General features: G+C 40.2%; 1 protein-coding gene across 3 annotated transcripts in view; it reads left to right on the plus strand.

The window, feature by feature from the left end:
* avpr2ab (arginine vasopressin receptor 2a, duplicate b) overlaps nucleotides 1-27,822 on the plus strand; it is a 147,114-nt gene that overhangs the window by 106,481 nt on the left and 12,811 nt on the right. For all 3 annotated transcript variants that reach the window (XM_051933645.1, XM_028813410.2, XM_028813408.2), the window contains 2 exons: nucleotides 14,927-15,296; nucleotides 15,456-16,083. In XM_051933645.1, coding sequence (XP_051789605.1) covers nucleotides 14,943-15,296; nucleotides 15,456-16,083 — 982 coding nt within the window. In that variant the 5' untranslated portion in view covers nucleotides 14,927-14,942. The remainder of the gene's footprint in view (nucleotides 1-14,926; nucleotides 15,297-15,455; nucleotides 16,084-27,822) is intronic.

Below are 27,822 nucleotides of genomic sequence, written 5' to 3' on the forward strand. Positions count from 1 at the left end.
CTCCCAATCACGCCCTTCCAGGTCTCACTGTCATTGCCCACGTGAGCATTGAAGTCTCCCAGCAGAACGAGGGAGTCCCCAGAAGGTATGCCCTCTAGCACCCCCTCCAGGGACTCCAAAAAGGGTGGGTACTCCGAACTGCTGTTCGGTGCATACGCACAAACAACAGTTAGGACCCGTCCCCCCCACCCGAAGGCGAAGGGAGGCTACCCTCTCGTCCACCGGGGTAAACCCCAATGTACAGGCTCCAAGTTGGGGGGCAATAAGTATACCCACACCTGCTCGGCGCCTCTCACCGGGGGCAACTCCAGAGTGGTAGAGAGTCCAGCCCCTCTCAAGGAGATTGGTTCCAGAGTCCAAGCTGTGCGTCGAGGTGAGTCCGACTATATCTAGCCGGAACCTCTCAACTTCGCGCACTAGCTCAGGCTCCTTCCCCTTCAGAGAGGTGACATTCCACGTCCCAAGAGCCAGTTTCTGTAGCCGAGGATCGGACCGCCAAGGTCCCCGCCTTCGGCCACCACCCAACTCACACTGCACCCGACCTCCTTGGCCCCTCCCATAGGTGGTGAGCCCATGGGAAGGGGGACCCACGTTGCCTCTTCGGGCTGGGCCCGGCCGAGCCCCATGGGTGCAGGCCCGGCCACCAGGCGCTCGCCATCGAGCCCCACCTCCAGGCCTGGCTCCAGAGTGGGGCCCCGGTGACCCGCGTCCGGGCAAGGGAAAACGCCGTCCAAAATTGTTTTTCGTCATAGGAGGTTTGTTTAACCGCTCTTTGTCTCATCCCTCACCTAGGACCAGTTTGCCTTGGGTGGCCCTACCAGGGGCATAAAGCCCCGGACAACAGAGCTCCTAGGATCATTGGGACACGCAAACCCCTCCACCACGATAAGGTGACGGTTAAAGGAGGGGGTGTTAAAGTGTGTGTTTATACATTTATTTATTTAAAGAGCTTCTGTAAAAAGCCAAATTCCCTCCTTTGGACAAATCCAGTCTATCTATCTATCTATCTATCTATCTATCTATCTATCTATCTCAACAGAAATGTACAAAATGCACTACTACCAATATTTGTAATGCACCATCTGTTGGAATAAAAAATGCAATGCATATGTTTCTGTTATATGTCATTCAGTATGGGATTCATAAAATCAGTGTTAATATTTGTGATATGCCATGTGTTGGAATGACAGAGGCATAGCAACTGTCTGTTTATCTATGTATTTGAATGCTGTGACCGTGCAAAGCAATTGGGATACATAAAGGGAATAAAAAATCTGCCGCATTAGCATTGGACCCAGCACTAGTTCTTCTATAAAGGGGAAGATGTGTTACTCAAGAGTGCATTTTTAAGAAGTGCAAAGGACATCTGAGGCAAAGAGATTTATAGACTAGCACTAGCAGCTGTATGAGTGTTTGCTTCTTCAGTTAGTGGAGGTTATATCATTTAATTTTCCTGAGTTATCTGATAACTGCCCAAACATATTCATTTAATTCAAATCAATTCAGTCTTAAAAAATACACTGGCTGTATTACATCCTCACAAACAAAAAATTTGGAAGTGAGTGTCAGTATGCGTTGTGCTATAGGAACCAAGTTACCCAAACTATTCTATAACATTTCAGTAATAATTTACTGCTCTGATGCTGATCTTTCTGATTATAAAATAGGTCATTATGATAGCAATTGATGAGAAGAATTCATAATTATTTGCAGAATTACGCTATTTGCCATAATTTTCAAGATATTATCAAAAATTAATTTGAGGGTTCCTCTAGAGTGCCTCTTTCTCTTGCATGATTTGACTCAAAAAACTAATCAGCACATCATCATCTCACAACAGGCTTAAGTTTCGAGTTTGGAATTTTTCCGTCCAGCAGTTTTATCTCCAGACCATCCTCAAGGAACTGTGACACAGACAGACACACACCCACTGTCGAGATATCATTTTTTTCTGTATCGGGGGCCCTAAAATGTTGAGATCCATTGAAAATCGCAGATCAAAATTTTTGATGAGTGTAAAGTTTTCACTCTTCCACCATAGATGATAGGTTATGGTGGGGGAGGATAAAAAGCAAAAACAAAATTACATGTAGCAAAAACACTGAAAACAAAGTGCTGACATCAAAAATATCATCTAAATTCTGTATATACATTAAGATGTTCTGCGTACAGTATGAATATTGCATACGGTATAATTTTAGATTTTCTTTTAAACAAATTAGGTTCTTCTGCTTCTACAATTTACAGAGAAAGGTAATGGGGAGGAGAAAAAAATGTAGGGCCCACCCAACTTCCTCACTACATGAACAGCACTTTTCAATGTGGCATTTGAAAGCGTTGATAATTCTGACAGATTGTGGAAAAGTCAGTTCTTGGCAGTAATAATCTGCTCCAAGCCTTCATTCATATTAGACATAATAGAATATAAAGCGGATTTAAAATAAAAATAATGCTTTGCGCAACTTGTAATTTCAAAACTGAAATATTTACAGGTTGACTCAAGACGTCTTTCTTATGGAAATTCCCAAACCATTAACATGACGTTCCTCTCATATTTCATAGGTGATATTGGTTTACTTTTTGATGTTAGAATATTCTGATGTTCTTGCATGTTGTGTGCCTTATATTGAACTGTAATTCCTCTGTCTATCAAACGCTCCACAATAAAAAGAGCTGATCTAAAAAATGACACTTTTTTGTAATAGGCAGAGTGGTTCATCTCTGTGTTCCTGTTCTTGTTATATCATTAGCATAGCAGCAAACAGACACAAAGGTCTGGGGGACGGCATTTGAATTCTTTCCCACACATCTCCTTTCAGAAGCTGCACTTCCTCCTAATGTTCATGCGTCTTTCTCCAGGTACATCAGTTTCCACCCAAAGACACGCAGCTTAATTGGCAACTCAGAATCGATATGAGTGAGTCTGACTGTGTGTAAGTGTGCTTTGCAATGTAATAATGTCAAAGTAGTAGTAGTAGTAGTGGTAGTAGAAATAATATTGTCCCCTGTGACAGTAAATTTAAACAAGTGAGACTTTAAAGAATGAATCTTCATCTTTGTTTGGCTGCTCCCGTTAGGGGTTGCCATGGCGGATCTTTAAAGAATGAATCAATAAATAAATTATTCAATTTTATTATATGTACATTTACATTTATTTGCTTGAAAGATGCTGTAATCCAAAGCAACTTACAACAGAGGTAAACATAATCAAGTAACATTAGACTAGGGCCTGTATATTCAACAAGTGTAGTAGGACAAGTAACAAAAGTTTATTGCCACAAGTGAAAAGATGTAATAACTAACAATTCACAGTCATGGATTATAATCAATAAGTCGATTAAATTTAAACAACAAATTAACCAACAATATGAAAGATCACAGAGCAAATTTTTTTTCAATCAATTAGATGGGGCTTCAATTGCTTCTTAAATACATTGAGGAAGTCAGCAGTACAGATGGAGGTGGGCAGCTGTTTCATCAACTACAAACTAAGCAGGAAAAGATTCTGGATTGAGATTTGATATCACACAGAGGTGGCATCATCAGATGTTGTTCACTGGCAGACCTGAGTGGACGAGAAGGAGCATATCACCTCACCAGTGCTGACCCACTGACTATTCTGTAGGCAGGTATCAGGGATTTGAACTTAAAGCGTACTGCTACAGGAAACCAATGTAGCAACATAAAGAGAGGAGTGCCATGTGCCCGACACAGCTGGTTAAATAATAAGATGTGCCGCTGCTTTCTGGACCATCTGTTGTGGCTTGATAGCACATGTGGGTACTCCTGCCAGAAGTGAGTTGCAGTAGTCCAGATGCGACAGCACCAGAGCCTGGACCAGAAGTTGTGCTGCCTACTCTGTCAGGTAAGGTCTGATCTTGCAGATGTTGCACAGGATGAACCTCAATGAATGAGAAACAGTAGAAATGCGGCCAGAAAAAGATAGCTGCTTGTCAGTCACCACCCCAAGGTTGTGTATGGACTTGGCAGGTGCTAGTGACAGTGAGCCAAGCTGTACAGAGATGGGAAGTTGAACAGATTGTCTGGCCAAGATCACAAGAAGCTTGATTTTTGCCAGGTTGAGCTGCAGTGGGTGGTCCTTGATGCAGGTTGAGATATCAGTAAGACATGCTATAAGGCATGAAGAGACACTAGTTGATACCATATTGTCCTCCAGAAAAAGCAACAACTACATCTGTGTATATTGACATAGAATTGATAATGTTCTTAAAATACATTAAAGGCAAGGCTCGTTCCAGGCATAGACTGAGTAGGCCCCGGCCTAGGGGTGTCATAACTCCTCCTTGAGTTCCTCTCCAGGGGTTTTGAAGGTTCACACCGATTTCCTATCCCCCGCTCATCAAGTTCATATGTGAAGGCAAAGAGTGCCAATCTCCAAAGAAGATTTGTCGATTTTAGTTCTCTTTTTGGGCACTAGCAACCAACATTGCCTATGGCACAATGCCTCCTTAAGCCAGCCCTGATTATGGGGAAAACATTAGTTACTATCTGGAAAAGCAGATGTGTAGGAGGTGTTTCTGCTGTGATAAGGATAAAAAAGAATAATCTAAATACTAAATGAACACTTTGTTACTGTTGATCGAGCTTGTCAGGCCTAAACAATCAAAAAGTTATGTTCTTGTATCCTTGTATGCAAAGTCATGGTGGAGTTGCATCAAGTTCTCTGGAGATTTAGACTGACCATCCCTACTCCCCATTAATTAAATACAATCACATTTTAATTTCAGATGTGTAGATAAAGAGTTCAGCGATGGCACATTTGAGCATTTGTACAGGAAACTGTTCCCACTAAAATGACATAAGCAGCATATAAAGTCAGAAAGTTTGGAAGTTTCTTAACAAATAGTTGTATTTATTTTGGCGAAGACTGGGCACATTTAACTTAACTAATCTGTGGTTCCACATTACTCACAGAAGCAGCGCTGGCAGCCCTTTGTTTAAATGTTGTGGATTTCTAGAGCTTTCCTTTCTCATTTTTGGCCTTGTAGAGAACATGAAGGCTCTTATTTATTAGTTTTTGGAAGGAATCCCGCTCTGAATTTTTTACGTGCTGATCTGTTGTTACTGCTATTAGGAGGCCCTTGTCCAACTGTATGTTCTTAAATTATATCTCTCATTTCCCACTTCAGGGGGTCCAATTCTCTAACTGCCTGTTGCACTCTGTTGCCCAACAGTCAGGAACAATCTTCATCATCATCATCATCATTATACGAAATCATCATCATTATACACATGGCCCACTTTGTGTTGACCTTCACCACTGTAGGAATGTTTCACAATTATATTAATGTGGCGAGGAATTACATAAATATTGTTCATTTTCAGAATAATATTAACAGATGGTGGTTTATATCAGGACTTGTATAGAAGTTTATTCCATTATACGGTATTTGAATGATATATTTGATTCCCTAGAAAGGAAACCTTAGGTGTGTGCGCCAAAACAAATATGAAGATTTTAGACAATACGTTGTATATTTACCATTTGAATTGCCCATTTAAAAAAAAGTTATATTTATTTGTTAGTTATACTGTGATTGCAATCACTTACACTGTAAATTTTCCATTCAAGACTCTGAGAAAAAATGGATAGATTGCATTCAAATGAAAGAGCAGCATTAGAAAATAAGGGAATGAGAGTAGCATTTATATTTCATGTGTTATAATTTTGTCCTCTAATTACCCAGACATAAATGGAATATATAATTAGTATACATATAATTATAATAATATCATTCCCATCACAACTTACATCACCTGTGGGGATTTCTAGAATAATTCTGCCCCAGCAATAGATACAGGCAGTTCAATAATCAGACATGATAACTAACCGGCTACAATCATACAGCTTCAAGTAGTTTAAAGGAAAAATCAAAACAGCTGCATTTAAGACAGTAGGTATGCAAGGCATTACATTAAAATTCACAGTTTAAATGTGTGTATAATCAAAGGCTGGCCATTTTAAACAATTATACAAATTCTTTTTGAAAAAAATTATTTCAAATTCTTTTTGAAAAATAGTATTTTAATTAATTTAAACTGCTGTTTAAAATTTCTGTACATATACTGTACATTGAAAGTGCTTAAAAAAGTAAAGTTTTTAGTTTTTGACATAATGTACTGTTTATTAGTTTATTAACACTTAATGGGATACTCTGCCCAAAAATGACAGGTTTTGCATGTTGCTCATCTCATGTTGTTTTCTAGTGATGGCTGACAAAGATGTTTACCTAAATTCCAGTTACAATGGGCTTGAATGTAGATGCAACTTGAAAGACAGACAGCAATATCAAAACATCAATGAAAAAAGATTGAGTTACACTGGTTATATAATCCAAATGTCATTTATCCTGTCATAATGTATGCTCACAACAATCTTCTTCCTCTTCTTCATCTTTTCCCACTTGGGTCAATGTTCTTGATCAGCATTTTCCAGACAGCTTGGTCCTTCACCTCCCCTTCAGTCAAGCCCTTTGCCTTCAGATCTTCTTTTATTGTGTCAATCCACCTCTGTTTTGTCCTCCCTCACTTTCTCTTCTCTTTAACTTCCACTTCCATCACTCTTTTGCTCACATATTCACTGTCTCTCCTCATCACATTCCCATTCCACGTCAGTCTACTTTCCTGTACTTTCTCAAATATCTCCCAAACTTTGATGTACCTCTGATTGTCTCCTTTCTTATTCTGTCTCTTTTGTAACTCCACACCTCCACCTTAACATTCTCATTTCTGTCACATTTATCTTCTTCTGCTGCACTCCCTTTACTGCCCATTTCTCAACTCCACACATCATTTCTGGTCTTACCACTGTCTTAAAAACCTTACCTTCACCTTAATTATTTGATCACACAACACTCCTGATATCTTCTTCCAATTGTTCCATCCACACAGCACTCTATGGGCTATCTCTACATCTAGTTTTCCATCTTGTGTTACAACTCATCCTAAATAGTTAAATTTATACACATCTGCTCACAATATTGTTAAATAAATCGTTTTTGGAAAACCTTCTTGTGCATGCATTAATGAAATCAAGCTGTTAAATTGAAGACTTATTTGTTTAACCAAGATTTAGGTCAATACCACAAACATTTTCATGTCTGTTTCCAGAATTTTAAATAATTTGTATTATTACAAACTTTTTCAATGTGACATAAATTGTGCTAAAAACCTTAACAAATTATCATGCAATCAACAGTCAAATATCACATATGTAATTCCAAAAAATGTTAAATAAAATGTAAGCTCAGGTTTATTGTATCTTCTGTAGTTTTTGTCTATGTTACTTACTAAGTCAAGCAGTCGTTTTTTACTGGTCTTCAAGACAAGAAAAATAATCGGGAGTGGTCTCCCCTACACTTTCTTGTATACTCAAATATGGGGATGGATATTTGAGGAGTAAATCGCAAAACAATGATTATATTTTTAATAATATAAATTTTTTTTATATTATGTTCATTGAAGAACCATCAACAACAAATCACATCAAATGAATAATATATTGAACTATTATTATAAAAGTAAAGTTGAATAAATCGGACTCTGCAGCTGCATGAATAAAAGGTAAAGTACAAGTTCTGGTTAGCGGAAATAGCCCAAACGTTGATAGAAATCTATGTTTTGTACCTAATACTTGTGCTCAAAATTTGCTTGACCTAAGTGAAAGCCTACTCATGTCATTGTGCTTACATACATACACACACACACCGACAGACACACAGACATAATTCCAAAAACGGTAGTTTCAGACTCAGGGAGGTCTCAAACATCGCGATTCATCAAAATCTCGAAATGGAATTTTTGAAGGATTCCAATACTTTCCCTTTACTTTGTATATGAGAAAGTCAGAGAGGTCTAAAATGTCGAGATTCATCAAAATCTCAACATTGAATTTTTGGACGTTTACAATACTTTCCCTATACCTTGTATACGAGAAAGTAAAAAAGTAGATCATTATTTCTGGATAATTGTCCACAACTTAAAGTCACACATTGATGTTTTGTTTCTTCTTACAACTCAAAGTGACAATAGCAGATAAGAATAGCTTCATGTTGTAAGTGCTGAAATAATTAATGGAGAAAAACTGCACCATATTCAATTTACGAGGATTATTGTTGCTAAAGGTAGAAACAGGATATGCTTATAATGTATGTAGGACAGGTTTTGAGAATGTGTGGGATTCTTTGGGAAAGAGGAGAAGAAATAAAGCTTGCGTTTATGTTCATTTTTAGTTTGTGTTTTCAATTTTTTTTGTTTGCATTTTTCCATTTCTTTTCTTTTTTTTTTTGTTTTCTCTTTGCCCGTATTAATGGAGTATTTTTTTCTTTGTACGAGAGAAATGAGCTAGGGCGAAACCAGCATTGTTAGTTGGATAAATATTAATAAACTGTGCAGCAGTACTAAGGCAGAATATGACAAGTTCCTAAAAGTGTGGCAATACTGTAATGAATCCTAAGGAGAGAAGGCATTGGCAATTCAATGGCATTAAAAATAGTTTAATGTCATCACGCAGGAGTGATATAAATAATGGCACTTATTTCAAGTCATAGCAATGCTGTCAGACTTTTCATACTGGTTGCTCAGTGGATTTAGCTAAAAAGCAAACAACGCTGTAGACGGTGAGTTTAAGCTCAGCTAATATTGGGAGATATTTGTCTTTTTCTTGACATTTTGTAATACATTCTTTTTGACCATGATGTATTAGCTTAATTGTCAGTTAGTGTGCCTCAACTTTAGCAGCTCAGTTGTGAGAAATATCGGATAATATTTGTATTAAAGTATTGTGCTTTTTACAGCACAGATATGGTGGCTGCTATGGGTTTATCATATTAACATGTATGTTGAGATAGGCTTTCTTTGTGCCAGCATTTATCTTCTGCATTAACAGATCCAAAATAATGTGATGAAATTTAGTCATTGGACTCTATTGAATTCCATTCACAGAGCATAGATCCTCCCTTAACTGAAAATATAATGCAGCAACAAGAAGCCAGACAGAAACATTTTGCCTTTTTCTGTTATTCCAGAACTCTGCGCACCGAAAATTTTACAATAATAATAGGTAAAGATGTTGCATCGTGTCAGTGTGGATGTTGTGGCCACCAGTGGGCACTGCAGTTCCACAAACACGGGACACAAACAGGCTCGGACACAAGTTGTCAAATAAACAAGTGGATTTTATTGTAAGTGTTTACCATGCCACAACCACAATACAATTCAGCACACAGCAATGCTTTGTCTTCTCTCTTTCTCTCTCTGCCTCCTCCACTCCTCACAGCAAGCATTGTTCTCCTCCTCCTTCTTGCGCGGGTTCCCAGATTGAAGCAAGGCTGCTCCTTTTATCCTATCGTTGGAGTGCTTCTAGTGGTATAAAGCTCTGGCTTTGAAGCAGTTCCAAGTGCGGTTGAAGCCCCATGGAATAGGGACTCCCAAACCCTGCAGCTCCCCCAGCAGACCCCATGGAACCCAGCAGGGCTGTTCCCTGGGACTACAATACCCAGCATGTTCTGTGGGTATTGGTGTAAGAATCCCAGCCTGGGTTGGCTGCCATCTACTGTCTTGGGGCAGGAACCAGCACGAGTTAGCAGCCTCCCCTTGTCCTTCCATTGGAATGGCCTCCTGGCTGGGTAAGGATTACTGTTTAGTTGTGATCAGGGTGCCCACCCACATGTGCCATCCGTCACAATGTGTTAAGGGTAAATATATTTGACAGGTTCGTAAAAGTTTAATTCAAAGTATAACACCATTGGCTCTTTTGGCATAAAATAGTTCCCTTTGAGTCTGGGTGGTATACCAAATTTAGTCATCATTTAAACATGGAACTGAGTAATATTCACATGCGATCCAAGTTCAAGAAACACCAATAATTTATTTTTAAGGTGTTCCCCAGAAGTGTCAATGTAGAAAAGTTTTAGGTTCTTATATTCTAATTTGATTTTCACATTCCTTTAATTATGCTGTTGAATCTAAGGATTATTTAACTGTAAGTCATCCAGAAAATGAGCTTGTCTGAAATCATTTGGAAAGCATGGTGACTTGGCCAAAATCTTTGTGACTTCAAAGCATTAGGATCCAGAATAGACATCTTCTATATATGATTTACTTATTCTTTTTACATTCACATGGGTTTTCACAGAAGACTACAGTTTCTTCACCCAAGACAAAGTCATGACATCACTGCTGATGGATTTGGCAAAGTTAGTGTGAGCCAGTTTGGCCTTTGATGAAGCTGTGTTCTATGAAAATTTGGCTGCATTCTTATAACGATTCCTGCTAGAATAGAATCAAGTTCCATGTGATTCCAATATAGAAAAAAGGAATTTTGAAAATTAAGGCACAGGTAGATTGATAGGAATCGTTGTGTTCCTTTTCATAATGTCATGTTGAACTGCCATATGGATCGATGACAATTTTTTTGTTTTTTCTGTCCTCCCTGGCCATCGGACCTTACTCTTATTCTATGTTAATTAGTGTTGTCTTATTTTAATTCTTACTTTGTCTTTTTTTCTCTTTTCTTCATCATGTAAAGCACTTTGAGCTACATTATTTGTATGAAAATGTGCTATATAAATAAATGTTGTTGTTGTTGATGAACTTATATAATTTTTTTTTGCACGCCCTGGCTTTATGCTGATCTGCCCATGAATATTGAGCGGGAACTAAGATTTATTACATCAGATGACATTTTTCAAGTCTTTGCATTCCCCGTCCCACTACAAAGACACCTTATCATTTGTTATTGACTGAGTGAATATCATTTTTATCTTTACAGTATATTGTTAAAGTTAAATTATGGAGGCGTAGTTGTGCAATGATTTGCATTTTTCCATGACAGTTCCAAAATACATGGTCTTTTATTGCCAGGAAGTGCAGCATTTGGTACACTGATGTAATCAAAATAACTTGGTCCTCAACCATCAAAAAAGTCAAGAGATGATCATTGACTTTGGAAAGATAAGACCATCTAATTCCTCTATGGACAATAAAGGCTCGGTTGTTTGTACTATTGAGTTATTCTGGGTACCTTCTTGCCTAAGGATCTGAATTGGGAGGTCCGCATCATTTCCAATGCTGACACTGATGCTGACTTCAGATGATAACTTCTGTTATCAAGAGAGCTTAGCAACAGCTTTTTTTCCTGCGGATACCTTGGAAATTCAAATTACCTCAGGTTATTTTGGTACAATTCTACGCCACCATCATGCAATCTAATTTATCCTCTCTAATTCTAATCAGAGAACATCTGCTACATATTGTCATATCGGCAGAGAAGATAATTGGCTTCAGTCACCCACCTATTCAGGGCTTGGACCAGGCCAAACTATTTAGTCAGGCACATAAGATTATTATGGATACCTCGCACCCAGAAACAGTGTGGTAGTGGTTGTTAATCAGCTAACTTACAATTGCAATTTTTTTTTTGTTGCTTTTCAATATTGTACTCTGGCAATTTTGTACTGTTTTGTACTGTATTGTTTTTGTACAGTTTTATGTATTATTTATTGCTTTTATTGGCTTACTGCCTTTTGTTCTTTTTACGTCTGGGTGTTACTGTGACCACAGTATTTTCATTTAGTCATATTTAGGACAATGCTCTGGTATTGTTGTGTTTGTTGTCTTTATGTATGCACCTTAGGTACTGAGAAAAAATCGCTGTACATCTTTGTGCTTGATTCTGATTTTGATTCCTAGGTCCACAGGTCTTCTGTGGTAAATCTTTTCCTCCTATATGCCAAGACGTGAATGTGAGGTTGAATGGCCACTTTTATTTGGCCCATTATACAGTCTGTGTGAGTGAAACTGGATGGCTCTGTGAGGTTTCTTTGCAATGGGATGGACTCTCATCAATGTATTTTTCCTCCCTTGACTCTGATGCAACTTGAATAGACTTAAGCAGCTTTGAAAAAGAAATTTTTGAAAATTGACAAGAGGAATGAATAGCATTACACTGGGAATGCCCTGATGAGTACTTTGTTTCAGGCTGCAGATCCTATTTCTTAACTGTTAAGCGTTTCATTTTCAATTCAATTCAATTCTTTTTTGTCATGTGTTCAAGTGCAAGCACCAAACAATGAAATGCTTGCTTGCATGTACCCCCGCAGACAGTGAACATAGACAAAAAACAAACATCCATCCATCCATTTTCCAACCCACTGAATCTGAACACAGGGTCATGGGGGTCTGCTGGAGCCAATCCCAGCCAACACAGGGTGCAAGGCAGGAACCAATCCTGGGCAGGGCACCAACCCACCGCAGGACACACACACACACACACACCCACACACCAAGCACACACTAGGGACAATTTAGAATTGCCAATCCACCTAACCTGCATGACTTTGGACTGTGGGAGGAAACCGGAGCACCCGGAGGAAACCCACGCAATCACATGGAGAACATGCAAACTCCACGCAGGGAGGACCCAGGAAGCAAACCCAGGTCTCCTTACTGCGAGGCAGCAGCGCTACCCACTGCGCCACCATGCCGCCCAAAAACAAACAATAAATTAATTAATATCAATAAGTAAATATATTAAACCAGAATCCTAGGAATAAATAGAGACAGTGGCAGAAGTGTATGTGCAGGTAGCAGTGGAGGTGACAAAAGGTTACCAATTGTTCATGAGTCTGATTGCAGTTGGGTAGAAACTGTTTCTGAACCTGAAGGTGCGTGTCCAAATGGACTTTAGTCGCTACCCAGATGGGAGGAGGGTGGCTGGGATCCCGCCTGATACAGTTCACTTTCCTGAGACAGTGTGTAGTGTGGATGTCATGGATCGCAGCGAGCTGTGTGCCCGTGATCTGCTGTGCTGTATTCACCACACGCTGCAGAGCTCTACAGTCCTGAACTGAGCAGTTGCTGTACCAGGATGTGATGCATCCTGTCAGGATGGATTCCACAGTATACCTGTAGAATCTGCACAGGGTTGCTGGCGACATCTGGGTCTTACTCAGTCTCCTGAGGAAGTAGAGGCATCGTTGGGCTTTCTTGACTACTGCTGCAGTGTGACTTGACCATTTAAGATCATCAGTGAGGGTGACTCCAAGGAATCTAAAGCTGCTGACCTGCTCCACAGCCTCACCTCCGATGTAGATGGGGCTGTGCTCTGTTGCCTGTTTGTGGAAATCCACAATCATCTCCTTAGTTTTGCTAACATTGAGGGTGAGGTTGTTGTCCTGACACCATTCTGCCAGGAGTCTGACCTCCTCCCTGTAGGCCGTCTCGTCGTCCTCATTGATCAGACCTATTACAGTGGTATTGTCAGCAAACTTGAGGATGGTGTTAGAGCTGTACTTAGCTACACAGTCATGGGTGTACAGGGTAAAGCAGGGGGATCAGCACACTGCCCTGCGGGGTGCCAGTGTTGATAGTGATGATGGAGGAGATTTTTCCACCAATACACACTTGCTGAGGTCTTCCGGTGAGGAAGTCCAGTACCCAGTTGCACAGTGAAGAGCTGTAGTCCACAAACAGCAGCCTGGCATAACAGTTCTTGTCCTCCAGATGAGACAGGGTGGTGTGAAGTGTTCTGGAGATGGCATCCTCAGTGGATCTATTGCAACGGTAGGCAAACTGGAGGGGGTCCAGACTGTCAGGGATGGTGTCCTTGATGTGTTCTAGCACCATCCTCTCAAAGCACTTGTTTTGTCTTGGTAGAGTAATGTATTGCTCTACTTTCCCCTTTTGTATTATTAATGTGTAGCCTTTGTCAGAATGCCTCAAATCTCACAGACTGACCACTGTTTATAAGGTATTATAGTATATAACTTCTCCCCACCTTCCCTTCTACATCTATAACCTCAGGCAATTAGGTGTAGTAAAAGACAAGCAGGAGTTTAGTTACAATTTAAACAATGTATTATTGATAATATTCATAAATAATAACAATATGCAAAGTACATTTTAATATTGGCAACCATACAACCTGATAAATGGTTATGTGTAGTTTCAGGCAGCACAAAGACTTGTTAGTTACTTAAAATGTCTCTAGTTAAGGCATCATTTGTGGTCAGTTTACTTCGGAACAGGCCGCATGCCTGTCTCAATATGGCTGCCGAGCTGTGCTCTTCATTGTGTTGCCCTTTTCAGTTCATGGTGTCTGAGATGCTCCTTCATCAGATGTTGGTAAGAGAGAGAGATAGTGAGGGAGTGAGCAAATTTATAGATGTTCTGTCCAACCCCTAGAGTCAATAGGACATCATAGTACTTAAAGGCTTCTGATACAAGCCAGTTCCAAACAGCCATACTTCAGACCAATGCAGCAAAGAACATCTTAACATCTGTCATCCTCCAAAATGTTAAGGTAAAGTTTGGCAGTTAGACAGTATGGCTTTCTTGCAGGGGTGAGAGAGAGGCTTTAGCAGACAAACATTTATTTCAAACACTTCCCCCAGCTCTGTCATAAAATTCACTTTCCTGACTAAGTTTTGCCTAAGTTACAAATAAAGACATGCAAAATATTTATCAACTTATATGCAAAATCTCACATCACAACAACACTTCATGGCTATGGGAGTAAGTGCTACTGGGCGGTAATCATTAGGTCAGTCTACTTTATTTTTCTTTGGGACAGGGATGGTGGCTGTGTGCTTGAAGCAGGTGGGGACAGATGGAGCTCTCAGAGATGTGTTAAAAATATCCATAAAGACAGCAACTAGCTGGTCGCAACATGTTTTTAAAACACGACCTGAGACTCCGTCTGGACTAGATGCTTTGTGGATGCTGAGTCGGGAAAAAGTCTTCCTCACGTCATCCTCGGAGAGCCTCAGGTTGGAGCCTTGCAGCGCTGCAGGGGGTCGCACATATAATATATGTATAATTATTATTGAATATATATATATATATATATATATATTCTCTTATAAGCTTAGATTTTAATACTAAATTTATCTTTGTAATTCCACAGATTCCTCCTGTTCAGAATGGGAAATCATTCCTGGCTGAAATCGGACCTCCATCACTCAATAAGTGGAAGCTACATTTCTGGATCCAGTGCAAGCTCCTTTCCTAATCAGAATTCAAACTTTTCCGACATGTATGTGTACAGTAACAGCACCCCACAGATGCCATCACTGACTCCCAGTGCCCTGCCTAAACAGCGTGATAAGGACTTAGCTAAGGCAGAAATTGCCATCCTTGCAGCAATCATGGCCCTTGCAGCTGTGGGCAACACCTTTGTACTCGTTATCCTGGTGCGACGGAGAAAGCACAACGCACCAATGCATGTGTTTATGGTGAACCTGTGCATTGCAGATCTGGTTGTGGCATTCTTTCAGGTATGAAAAGGGATGGGTGCTTGTACAAGCTGTAATCCTCCCTTGTGGGCTGGGAGGGTTCTTGGGATGTTTGTGGCCGACTGTATCATGAGATTTAAAGTGCTAAGCTGAAAATGTCTGCCTTGGGGAGACTGACTGTTGTCTTGTCTTTTTTCATAGGTATTACCACAGCTGTTGTGGGACATTACAGAGCATTTCATGGGACCAGATATCCTTTGCAGGACTATTAAATACCTGCAGATCGTTGGTATGTTTGCTTCCTCCTACATGATTGTGGCCATGACCTTTGACCGTCACCAGGCAATTTGCCACCCGATGTGGACCTTTCAGAAGCGAGGGGCCCGTTGGAATATTCCAATCACCATGGCATGGAGTTTGTCATTGTTGCTTAGCCTACCACAGATTTTCATATTCTCCAAAACTAAGAAGGACTCAGGGCAAATGGACTGCTGGGGACATTTTGTAGAGCCATGGGGTCTCAAAGCATACATTACATGGATGACTGTAATGGTATTTATTGGGCCAACCATTATTATTGCAGTTTGCCAGATACGAATCTTCAAGGAGATACACGAGAACATCTACCTCAAGTCAGAGCGAGTGTCAGCAGAAATTAAGAAGAATAAGTTGACAATTGAGATGGAAAAAAATCCTTCAGGCGTGTCCAAAGCCATGTCCAAGACCATCAAGATGACCTTGGTGATTGTGTTGGTTTATATTATTTGTTGGGCACCCTTTTTTATCATACAGCTATGGGCAGCTTGGGACCCCAATGCACCAAGTCAAAGTAAGTTATAGTTGCATGTTTGCTTCACTGCACCTTCACTATTTGTTTCAAATTTATTTGCTCTTTGAACAATAGAAGTTCCTTAAATAAATCATTCATTAAAAATAAAAAAAATCGAAAAATCGAAAATGTAAGTTTAGGTATAGAGGAGACCAGACAGCATTTACTGACTGTATTGTGTTACAAAACAGGAAAAAACCTCAACACCACTCTCTCACAAGGTGCATCCCACAGTCACCTACATAGGACTAATTTATAGTTCTGAATTAATCTAATCTGTAAATTTTATTAGAGAGATTGGGAACACCTGGAGAAATCCTACTTGAGCAAGAGGGGAGTACAAAACCACCACACCCATAGCTGCAGGGCTGGAAATTGAAGCCTTTGCAGCTCTAATGATTGCACCACCATGTTGTTTTCTAGGTATATTTATATGTATTTATTAATATGCATTATTTATATTCCCTATGTTATCTGCCAATTTAAAACTTTCAAATAGTTAGAATGCGTTTGTACCTTTATGTTACCTTCTACTGATTGGCAGCACAAAGGCACAGTGGTAGTGCTGCTGCCTTGCAGTAAGGAGACTTGGGTTTGCATCCTGGGTCCTCTTTGTGAGAAGTTTGCATGTTTTCCCTGTGTCTGCATGGGTTTCCTCCAGGTACTCCTGTTTCCACCCATAGACCAAACACATGCAGGTTAGATGGATTGGCGATACTAAATTGTCCCTAGTACATTGTTGGGGGGTGTGTGTGTGTTTAACCTGCGATGGACTGGGTTTGTTCCTGCCTTGCACCCTATGCTAGCTGGAATAGGCTCCCGCACCCCCTGTGATCCTAAGTGTGCTAGAAAATAATTGACTGACCGACCTTCTACTGATCTCACTCATCCATTCTCTTTCTTTTCTGTCTTTATTTATACCCTTCTAACTTGTGATTTACTAACTGAAAAAACATGAAACACTACATACTAATCTGTATGCTGTATATATAATGCAAATTTGCCTGACTAAGAGACTGACACACTAATTCACTCATCAACAAAAACACTAATTCCTACTTAGTTAAAAAGTTAAAGGTATTGGCTAAGAAAGAACATTTAGATACAGTATATCATTATTTAGGGGTAATCCATTCCACAATAACAAAGTGAAATACAGCAAAATCTCAAAAATGCTTTGATTTGATTGAATTTGGTGACATTATAGAAAAAATTAAATTACCTCTGTCAATACATTTTTTATTTGCCAATTAATTTGTCACTTCGCTCGATCACCCCCCCATCCCCCCCCCCCCCCCCCCCCCTGCCTGTGCCAGGCACCAACCACTTCGCATCTCTGCCACTCATGTTGTGAAGAGAGGGCTGAACGCACCCCAAGGAGACGTGATTGCTCCTCTGACATCCCTCTTAAATGGTGATACAATGGGAAACACACAGTTTGCTCCATCAGCTGCTGCCTTGCTGCTGATGCCGTGCCGCGTGATCTGCATTTCACGCAGCGCACTTCTGTCATATCATCTATGCCCATATATTTGATCTCTTTTTGCTTTTACCTTATCATCAATATCGCATTGAATTTTGATTCCGTGTTTGGAATTATATTGTGTCAACGCAAAGTATAACTGCCCCTCAGTGAATATCATGTCTTTCTCTCTACAAGAAATGTGTCTGACATAACCACTCAGGACTTTTCCAAATCTCTTTGCATAAGCTCTTGTCTGACGGGGCTTCCGGACCCGGGCGTGGTTACATCGCTTGGCACAAAGTGGAACAGTTGTCGTAGAATGTTAAAGTGTCTGTCTGAGACAATCACATCTCGTCTCCTTCCAAGATTTATTTTATAATAGAGAGATTTATTAATTGCATGCTAGTATACATGCTCGTTGCTAAGCTTTATGCAAACAAGGGACACAGCAGAAGTTATTGATGGGCTACGCAAACAGCACCACTGACCAATAGGGTGGACAGTCGACTGAAGAAGGGATGGTGTAGTGGAAAGGAAAAAAAAAGAGACCTGACAATGTTTGGCATGTACAGTGAGGTGTGAAATGGAAAGAGAAAGTTCGGCAAAGTTTAAGGAAGATGCAAAGCTCAATGGTAAACCCATACTGTAAAGCTCCAATGATGGTGCCAGGTGCTGTGGGTGTGAGCATAAGTGTTGTTTTGCTGAAGTAGAGAAGTAGAGGTGGAAGTGGTGTCCTTGGGTCCAAGACAAGCCTGGACTGACACCATCAGTTTAAATTTAAAGGATGTCCCACAAGCTACTCCACTGTATTTGTATCTACAGACTTTGAAAGAGGAGCCACCATCCCCAATCTCCAAAATCATTTGCACGTCTACTTACTTTGCAGGGGGATGCCCATTTCCCTGCTCTCCAAAATTTTTTACATATTCATTTGCATCTGCAGACGTTAAAGGAGAGAACACAACAACAACTGCTACTACTGCTGGTTCGAATCCCATAAATGCCAAAAGAGACTCTGCTCTGTTGGGCCCTTGAGCAAAGCCCTTAACCTACAATTGCTAAGCGCTTTGAGTAGTGAGAAAAGTGCTATATAAATGCAAAGAAAGAAATTACTACTACTAATAATAATAATAATAATAATGATAATTTACTTTATTTTCCATGTACAATTTCCTGCATTAGAAATTTGTCATTTTTCACATTACCCTGCTTGATCTCCAGAGACACACAGACAAGGTAGAAGAAAGCTTGGGGTCATTGCGCAGGGTCAGCTATTTGTCTAGCGCCCCTGGAGCAATTGCTGATTAAGGGACGTTGTTCGAAGACCCAACAGAGTAGCGTTGCTTCTGGCACTGTTGGGACTCAAACCGACTACCTTCCAGTTAGCAGCACAGATCCTTTAGCCAGAGAAATGAAATACTTGAGTAAACAAATGAAAATCATAACATTTACCATATATACTCTCATATAAGTTGGGTCTTGAAACCCAAAAAATCGACAATAAAATCAGACTCTGACTTATACACCTGTTCAAAAATACACTTAATTTTTTTTTTTTTTACATCTTGTCTCCTCCAATCTCGCACCAGTTTCTCAGACACATCGAATTTTGTTGCAGTAGCACAGTTATCAATTTCTTTCGCCACTTCAATGACCTTTAATTTCAAACCAGCTTCATATTTTCTTCTGACCGAACGCTCCATTGTAGGTAAGAGATGCTCTTATGATAAAGGTGTATGAGGGTGTGAGATACAAAAAACACAAAACAGTGCAAACATCACTTCGGAATAGTTTGATTATTACCATGTGGTCAGGTAGGCACAATACATAGAAAGAAAAGGCAGTGTGCTCCGTGGTTACTCTCTCAGGTGGGCGTTAGCATATCATAATCTCTTGGACTAATAGCGTGAGTTTTCCGCATTCGACTTAGACGACCAACATTATAAAAGTAGAGTATATACGGTAATAATGATAATAATACATACTCAAATTTCACATTATTCCTAATTACTGGCTTCCAATCAAAATAATACAATTTCCTATAAAATTGTGTTTTGCAATGACCATCTAAAGCGGGAATGTTTTACTCCTCTGCAATTGTGTATAGCATATTCAAGAAGCAGCTCCGCAGTCACCTAATACTATTACTATTTGACTGATGCCTTTATCCAAGGTGACTTACAACATATGAGATACAATTGCTTACATTTATTTCATTTTTGTAACTGTGCCCAAGCAGGTGAAGTAACTTGCTGATGGTCACACAGTGTCAGGATTTGAATCCTCAACCTCAGAGCCTGCAAGTCCAAAACCTTAATTACTACACCACACTACCGGTCAATAATATTAGCCCTTGGTAGAACAAATAAATCTACAAATATTATATACAGAAAAATACTAAGTTAGTTTCATAGTACTTCTGATACACCTACAGCCCTATAACTGAGGCCCATTCTCTTATGAAATTTCCCAGATGAAGTGTTCCTTGTCATAGTCATAAAGTAATTGGCCACATTCCTGGGGCCTCATGCATAACGCCGTGTGTAGAATTTGCACTTTAACATGACGTAAGCACAAAAGCGGAAATGTGCTTACGCACAGAAAAATCCAGATGCATAAATCTGTGCGTTCGCCAACTTCCACGTTCTTCTGACACCATAAATCCCGATCAGCGTGAAAAGTAACGCTCGTGCACACGTCTGCAGTCCCATCCCAACTCCTCCCAGAATCATGCCTCTTTGAATATGCAAATCAATATAAATAGCCTTTAAGCTCAGCGTTCTGTGAAAAGGCAATGGCAAAAGTACGAGGAAAAATAGAAGAATTTCAGCGAATACCAAATGGAGGCAAAGAAAAACGTACTATTTGTTGGTTTAAACAGTTATATAAGCAACAAAAGGAAGTTGATTGAGTGACATAGTGTGTTGGAGAAACTCGAAAGCTCAAGTTCACAAAGTCGCACAGTGCCTGAAATAAAAACGAAGTTGTCACATATCAAAGTCGGCGTGAAAAGGCGACTCGTAGCCCACCGTCTGAGTGTCATATGCAAGCTTATTAGGGTACAGTGAAAAAAAAGGCACATAGTGTGAAAAAAGCACGAAATGTCAACTTTAATCTCAAAATTTCCACTTTAATCACATAGTTTATTTTGTCATTAAAGTAGAACGTCATAAACTTCATGTTAAAATTGTTTTACTAGTTTCTCAAATCCCATCGTAACTAAAGTAGCACGTTAAATGCTTTGTTTTTTATTTGATCTTATATGTGCTCTGTGTGTGAATCACTACATGCTCTTCCTCCGACAGGACACAGAGTCCATTACATTCGTAATATTACAGCTCTCTGCATAATTGATATCATTTTCATGATGATATGAGTTAAAACATGTTATTAAACATGGGAACACGGTGGCGCAGTGATTGTTCATGTCTTATGCAAGATGCTTGCTGCGCCATGCGCGACCTTCGATGAAATGCTTTATTACAGAAGTACTGTCTTTTTCAAACATACTAACCCCCAATTCCTGTCCTTACTTTTCTTTCTCCAAATACCCAATCGCCACACAATCAGCTCTGTAATAGACGTTAAGCCATCTGTAAGCTTAGAATACCGATTCTTCAAAACTTTTAAGGAACATCGAAATATCTTCGTAATGTTTAATTATTCTATCCATCTATCCTTCCAGTGTTGCACCAGCCACAGCATGAATACAGCACAAGGCAGGAACAAACCATGAACGAAGCTCAAGTTTCTCGCTAGCGCTGCGGCACCATGTAGTTAAAGTTAAAGTTTTATCTGCATAATATAATAAATATATTTTGCAGCATTTCATGTTAAAAATGATATCGTCATCATATGTAAATACGCGCTTTATAAAGTGGCTCAGGTTGTGCAATAGTATAACTGTATCATAAGTACAATTACCTCACGGTAACTTGCAAGTACAAACAGTTCTACAAGGAGCACTTGATGGACTGATTGAGTCCATTTATAGTTCTTGGGATGAAACTGTTTGTGAAACACGAGGTCCGAACAGGAAAAGCTCTGAAGCATTGGTCGGATGAGAGCATTTCAAATGGCGAATGGCTGAGGCAGCGTGTGCTTGATGCTGTATACCGATAATTCTCTTTCCGATCGCTGTAGATCTGTGATTCACACTCAGATACAGTGATATAAATACTCCGAGTGGTGCAGTGAGAGTAATATGGAAAAAGATGATCTGCTGTGGCAACCCCTAACGGAAGCAGCTGACAGAAGAAGAAGAAGGTGCAGTGAGAGTAACAACGCTAAAGCAGTTATGGTATTTAGAATAGTTTGACCATTCTGTGGACCATTATATTGTTACAGGTTAATTACAATCAGATGCATTAAACTAATAAACAATATGTGGTTAATTTCAGTGTATTTATAAAGCCGCGTCAGGGATGTGGATCTGAAAAAGAAAGAATAACCACACAGGAACAGTAGCACTGCTTTGATGCTGGGTGCCGCCAGTCTGCAAAACCAAGCAGAGAGCTTGCGTACGACCGGGTATGAGCTACCGTGGAAATGTGCATGGCTTTACGCCAAGTTTAGGTTTTATACATTGCAATTTGAAAGTGGAAACGTTCTTATGCAACATTTCTGTGCATACGCACCGTTTATACATGAGGCCCCTGGTCTTTAAGTGTGACTTTTCCCCTTTAGGTCCAACCTTCAGTCAGTTTTTACTTTTAATTAATGACCAATCAGTTCCCAGCACCTTCTAAACTAAATTGACATCCAATGCAGATAGCCCTAAACTGTGCCCAACCACCCCAACTCAGCCTCTCCCCCGACCCCCCTTGGTCACCTTGAATCATTTAACCAGGTTTCATTTTTTTTGCACTCTGCTGAGTTATTCCAGATAAGTAAAACTGGGCATTGTTTGGAATATTGTTTTCTTTTTTGTTCTTCTAGTAATGACACCCAGTGCTGGTCTTTCAAAGGCTTTCTGCTTTTCATTGATGTTGAAACTCCCCTTTAGCATAATTAAGCCAATTATTTGTTCATTTGGACATACTCAACATTTTTTTCCACAGCTTTTTACAGATGTTTATTTTGAAAATGCTTTCAATAAAAATCAGCCCTTACTATAAATGGTTTGGGGCTTGCAGAGGCAGCACGTTTTTGCCGGTGTTGAATTAAGGCTGCTATCATTAGGTAATTTAGATCTCCTTTTAAAGGAAAATGATACACAAAGGGCACCCCTGGAGTTCATTTAAAGCAGGGGCTCCCGAAGTTGGTCCTGATGGCTGTTGCAACAGCAAGTTTTGGTCTGAGGCTGTTTATAAATCTTGGCTTGGACCCTTACTGTTAATTCATGCATTCATATTTTCTTGTTTTCATTTTAAATCATGGATTCAGAAACACCATATTCAAGTTTATTTTACTTTACCAAAGAGTTCAGCAAGTATTTGTTTGCTTTATTTGCAGGAGTGGATTTTTTACTGAACTTACAGTTCTGCTCTCACTTCATTTATGGAGGGCACAATGGCACTTTCAGCCTTACAACTCTAAGAGCCCAAATCAATCCCCAGCCCAAAAATGATGCCCGTGTGGGCTTTCTCTAGGGACTTTAGGGGTTTGCTTATTTGTCCTGAAAATATACAATATAGCTTAGAAATGTTTGGGGTTATCTGTGTATATGCCTTATGGGGAACTGGTCTCTAATGCAAGATGGGTCCCCTTCTTATACATAAGGGTGCACTCCATGACCTTGTAATTGTACTGCCTCGAATGGTAGTCACTAGAAAACGTTATGAACAATGACCAGGGGTCTCATGCATAACGCAGTGCGTAGAATTCGCACTATAACATGACGTAAGCACAAAAGCCGAAATGTGCTTACACACAGAAAAATCCAGATGCAGGAATCTGTGTGTACGCAAACTTCCACATTCTTCCGCTACATAAATCCCGATCAGCGTGAAAAGCAACGCTCGTGCACGCGCCTGCTGTCCCGCCCCAACTCCTCCCAGAATTACGCCTCTTTGAATATGCAAAGCAATATAAATAGCCCTTAAGCTCAATTCTTAAGCTCAGTGTTCTATGAAAAGACAATGGGAAAAGCAAGAGGGAAAATGGAAGAATTTCAGCGAATACCAAGTGGAGGCAAGGAAAAATGTACTATTTGTTGGTTTAAACAGTGGTATAAACAACAAAAGGAAGCTAATCGACTGACATAGCATGTCGGAGAAACTCGAAAGCTCAAGTTCACAAAGTCATACAGTGCCCGAAATAAAAAAGAAGTTGTCACATATCATTGTCGCCATGAAAAGGCGAGACGTAGCCCACCATCTGAGTGTCATATGAAAGTTTATTAGGGTACAGAGAAAAAAAAGGCACACAGTGAGGAAAAAGCACGAAATGTCAACTTCAGTCTCGAATTTCCACATTAATTACATAGTTTATTTTGTCATTGAAGTAGAACATCATAAACTTCATCTTAAAATCATTTAGTTAACCAGTTTCTCAAATCACATCGTAATTAAAGTAGCACGTTAAATGCTTTGTTTTGTATGTGTTCTTCTATGTGCTCTATGTGTGTGAATCACTATGTACTTCTTAAACGGGCTTTCTCTTCCTCCAACAGGGCACAGAATCCATTACATTCGTGATATTACAGCTCTCTGAATAACTAAAATACTAAGATGTATATGTGATATCATTTTCATGATGATAGGAGTTAAAACACATTATTAAACATGGGAACACGGTGGTGCAGTGATTGTGCGCAACCTTTGATAAAATAATTTATTGCAGCAGTACTCAGGGGTGGCTCTAGGCTCATGACAGCCCTGGGCAAGAGAAAGAATCGGTGGCCCCTTCGCCCGCCAATGTCAATATGGTATCTTATGCACGCCGGCAGGCCACGTCCATTGCGGACACTGCATAGCCGCCTAGTGCTCATGACACAAGCATTTAACTTTTGCCAAAATTTGCCGCTGCGTTTTTAGCTGTGTTGTTATTTTCTCTTTCTGTTTTATATTCAATATATATTAGCGTGGCGGCCCCAGGGATCTGGTAGCCCTGTGCAGGTGCACAGTTTGCACATGCCTAAGGTCGCCCCTGCAGTACTGTCTCTTTCAAACGTACTAACCTCCAATTCCTGTCCTTCCTTTTCTTTCTTCAAGTAACCGATTGCCACACAATCAACTCTGTAATAGACGTTAAGCCATCTGTAAGCTTATAAAGCCGATTCTTCAAAACACGTAGTACATGTTTAATTATTCTATCGTTCACGCCTGTCCCAGTGAAACATACAGTGCTTTTATCTATAGAATATAATATACATATTTTGCTGCATTTCATCTTAAAAATGATATTGTCATCATATGTAAATACACACTTTATAAATTGGCTCAGGTTGTGCAATATTATAACTGTAGTGCAAGTTTACAGTGAGGTGATTGTACTTATAACTCCAAACAGTTTGATGGACTGATTGAGTGCGTTTAGAGCTCTTGGGATGAAACTCTTTCTGAACCGCGAGGTCCGTAGAGGAAAGGTTTGAAGCTTTTGCCGTGTGAGAAGCAGTTCAAATAGGAAGCATGGCTCAGGCAGAGTGTGCTTGATGCTATATATCGATAATTCACTTTCTGATCAGCTGCTCCGAGTGGTGCAATGAGAATAATAAGGAAAAAGATGATCTGCTGTGGCAACCTCTAACGGGAGCAACTGAAAGAAGAAGAAGGTGCAGTGAGAGTAACAACGTTAAAGCAGTTATAGTATTTGGAATAGTTTGACCATTCCGTGGACCATTATATTGTTACTGGTTAATTACAATCAGATGCATTAAACTAAAAAACAATATGCGGTTAATTTCAGTGTTTTTATAAAGCCACGTCAGGGATGTGGATCTGAAAAAGAATGATAAACCACATAGGAACAGTAGCACTGCTTTGATGCTGGGTGCCGCCAGTCTGCAAAACCGTGCAGAGAACTTGCGTACGACAGGGTATGAGGTACCGTGGAAATGTGCGTGGTTTTACACCAAGTTTAGGTTTTATACATTGCAATTTGAACGTGGAAACGTTCTTACGTAACATTTCTGTACATACGCACGGCTTATACATGAGGCTCCAGGAGAAAAGGACATGGTCAATAACAGGCAGGAATCGGTAGTGGAAATCGGAAATAAAGATCACAAAGCCAAATCGCTAACCAAAAATCAAACTCAAAAGTAAATTGCTAACCAAACATCAAACTCAAAAGTACACTGCAATTTTCAATTACCCGGTGTCACAAAAAAAAAGAATTGCAAAATAAGGTGCGCCATTGAATCCCATGTGTCTGAAAACCTCAAATAAGAAGTCAAAATTAATTTTATATTGAGCAGAAGGTGTAAACAGAATTAGTAAAATTTGCTATGTATAACAATAACAGAATAGGCAGGTTCAGAAGATTGACTGATGAATTTTTGGTCCCTGTTACAAATGGAGACTAACTAGCACCTTCCAGTTGATCATGTTGATAGAACTATGTGACTTCAGGAAGAGTGTAGTGATAGCTGAGAGCATGAATAAAAAATAAGTGATGACATGGCTTAAACATGGATCCCAGCTAAGAGAAATGTCACTTGGGATATAATTCCACAGCAAACAAGTTATAAATGAGACTAAGACTAGCAGTATAAAATGGGAGAATATTGATTTCTTGCTTCTGGGGTGACTCAATGTTGCTGTTACTGTTCCCACACTGAGTAGGTCACTATGACAATATGTATGCATTTTCAAACCAACTTAATTCATTTTATGTTCATTGGGGCAGAGCCTACTCCAATAGCATAAAGCACAAAGCAAGAACCAACCATAGACAGAGCAACAGTTCATTGCAGGGCACACTTTAGTACACAGCCACGTTCACACATAATGGGTCAGTTTAAAGAGGCCAGTTAACATAACACACATCTTTGAGATGTTGGAGGAAAATCTAAACCCACAAAGACACTGTGAGAATGTTCAGATTGTATTAGCCATATGTGCATTCAGTATTTATACTGCTCAAAAAAATTAAAGGAACACTTTTTAATCAGAGTACAGCATCAAGTCAGTAAAACCTCTGGGATATTGATCTGGTCAGTTAAGTAGCAGAGAGGGTAGTTAATCAGTTTCAGTTGCTTTGGTATTAATGAAATTAACATCAGGTGCACTAGAGGGGCAACAATGAGATGACCCCCAAAACAGTAATGTTTTAACAGGTGAAGGCCACTGAAATTTTTCCCTCCTCATCATTTCTGACTATTTTTTCACTAGTTTTGCATTTGGCTACGGACAGTGTCACTACTGGTAGCATGAGGCGATACCTGGACCCTACAGTGGTTGCACAGGTAGTCCAACTTCTCCAGGATGGCACATCAATATGTGCCATTGCCAGTTTTGTTCTGTCTCCCAGCACAGTCTCAAGGGCATGGAGGAGATTCCAGGAAACAGGCAGTTACTCTAGGAGAGCTGGACAGGGCTGTAGAAGGTCCTTAACCCATCAGCAGGACCAGTATCTGCTCCTTTGAGCAAGGAGGAACAGGATGAGCACTGCCAGAGCCCCACAAAATGACATCCAGTAGGCCACTGGTGTCAATGTCTCTGGCCAATCAATCAGAAACAGACTACCTGAGGGTGGCCTGAGGTCTCAACATCGTCTAGAGGGCCCTGTGCTCACTGCCCAGCACCGTGGAGCTTGATTGGCATTTGGCTTAGAATACCAGAATTGGCAGGTCCACCACTGGTACCCTCTGCTTTTCACAGATGACAGCAGGTTCACCCTGTGACAGACGTGAAAAGGTCTGGAGAAGCCGTGGAGGATGTTATGCTGCCTGTAACAACGTTCAGCATGACCGGTTTGGTGGTTGGTCAGTGATGGTCTGGGGAGGCATATCCATAGAGGGATGCACAGATCTCCACAGACTGTACAACAGCACCTTGACTGCCATTAGGTATCGGGATGAAATCCTTGGACCCATTGTCAGACCCTATGCTGGTGCAGTGGGTCCTGGGTTCCTCCTGGTACACGGCAATGCCCGGCCTCATGTGGTGAGAGTATGCAGGCAGTTCCTGGAGGATGAATGAATTGATACCATTGACTGACCCCCACACTCGCCTGACCTAAATCCAACAGAACACCTCTAGGACATTATGTTTCGGCCCATCCAATGCCGCCAGGTTGAACCTCAGACTATCCAGGAGCTCAGTGATGCCCTGGTCCAGATCTGGGAGATCCCCCAGGACATCATCTGTCGTCGTATAAGGAGCATTCCC

The sequence above is a fragment of the Erpetoichthys calabaricus genome, chromosome 11 (genome assembly GCF_900747795.2).
Source record: "Erpetoichthys calabaricus chromosome 11, fErpCal1.3, whole genome shotgun sequence".
Taxonomy (NCBI): domain Eukaryota; kingdom Metazoa; phylum Chordata; class Cladistia; order Polypteriformes; family Polypteridae; genus Erpetoichthys; species Erpetoichthys calabaricus.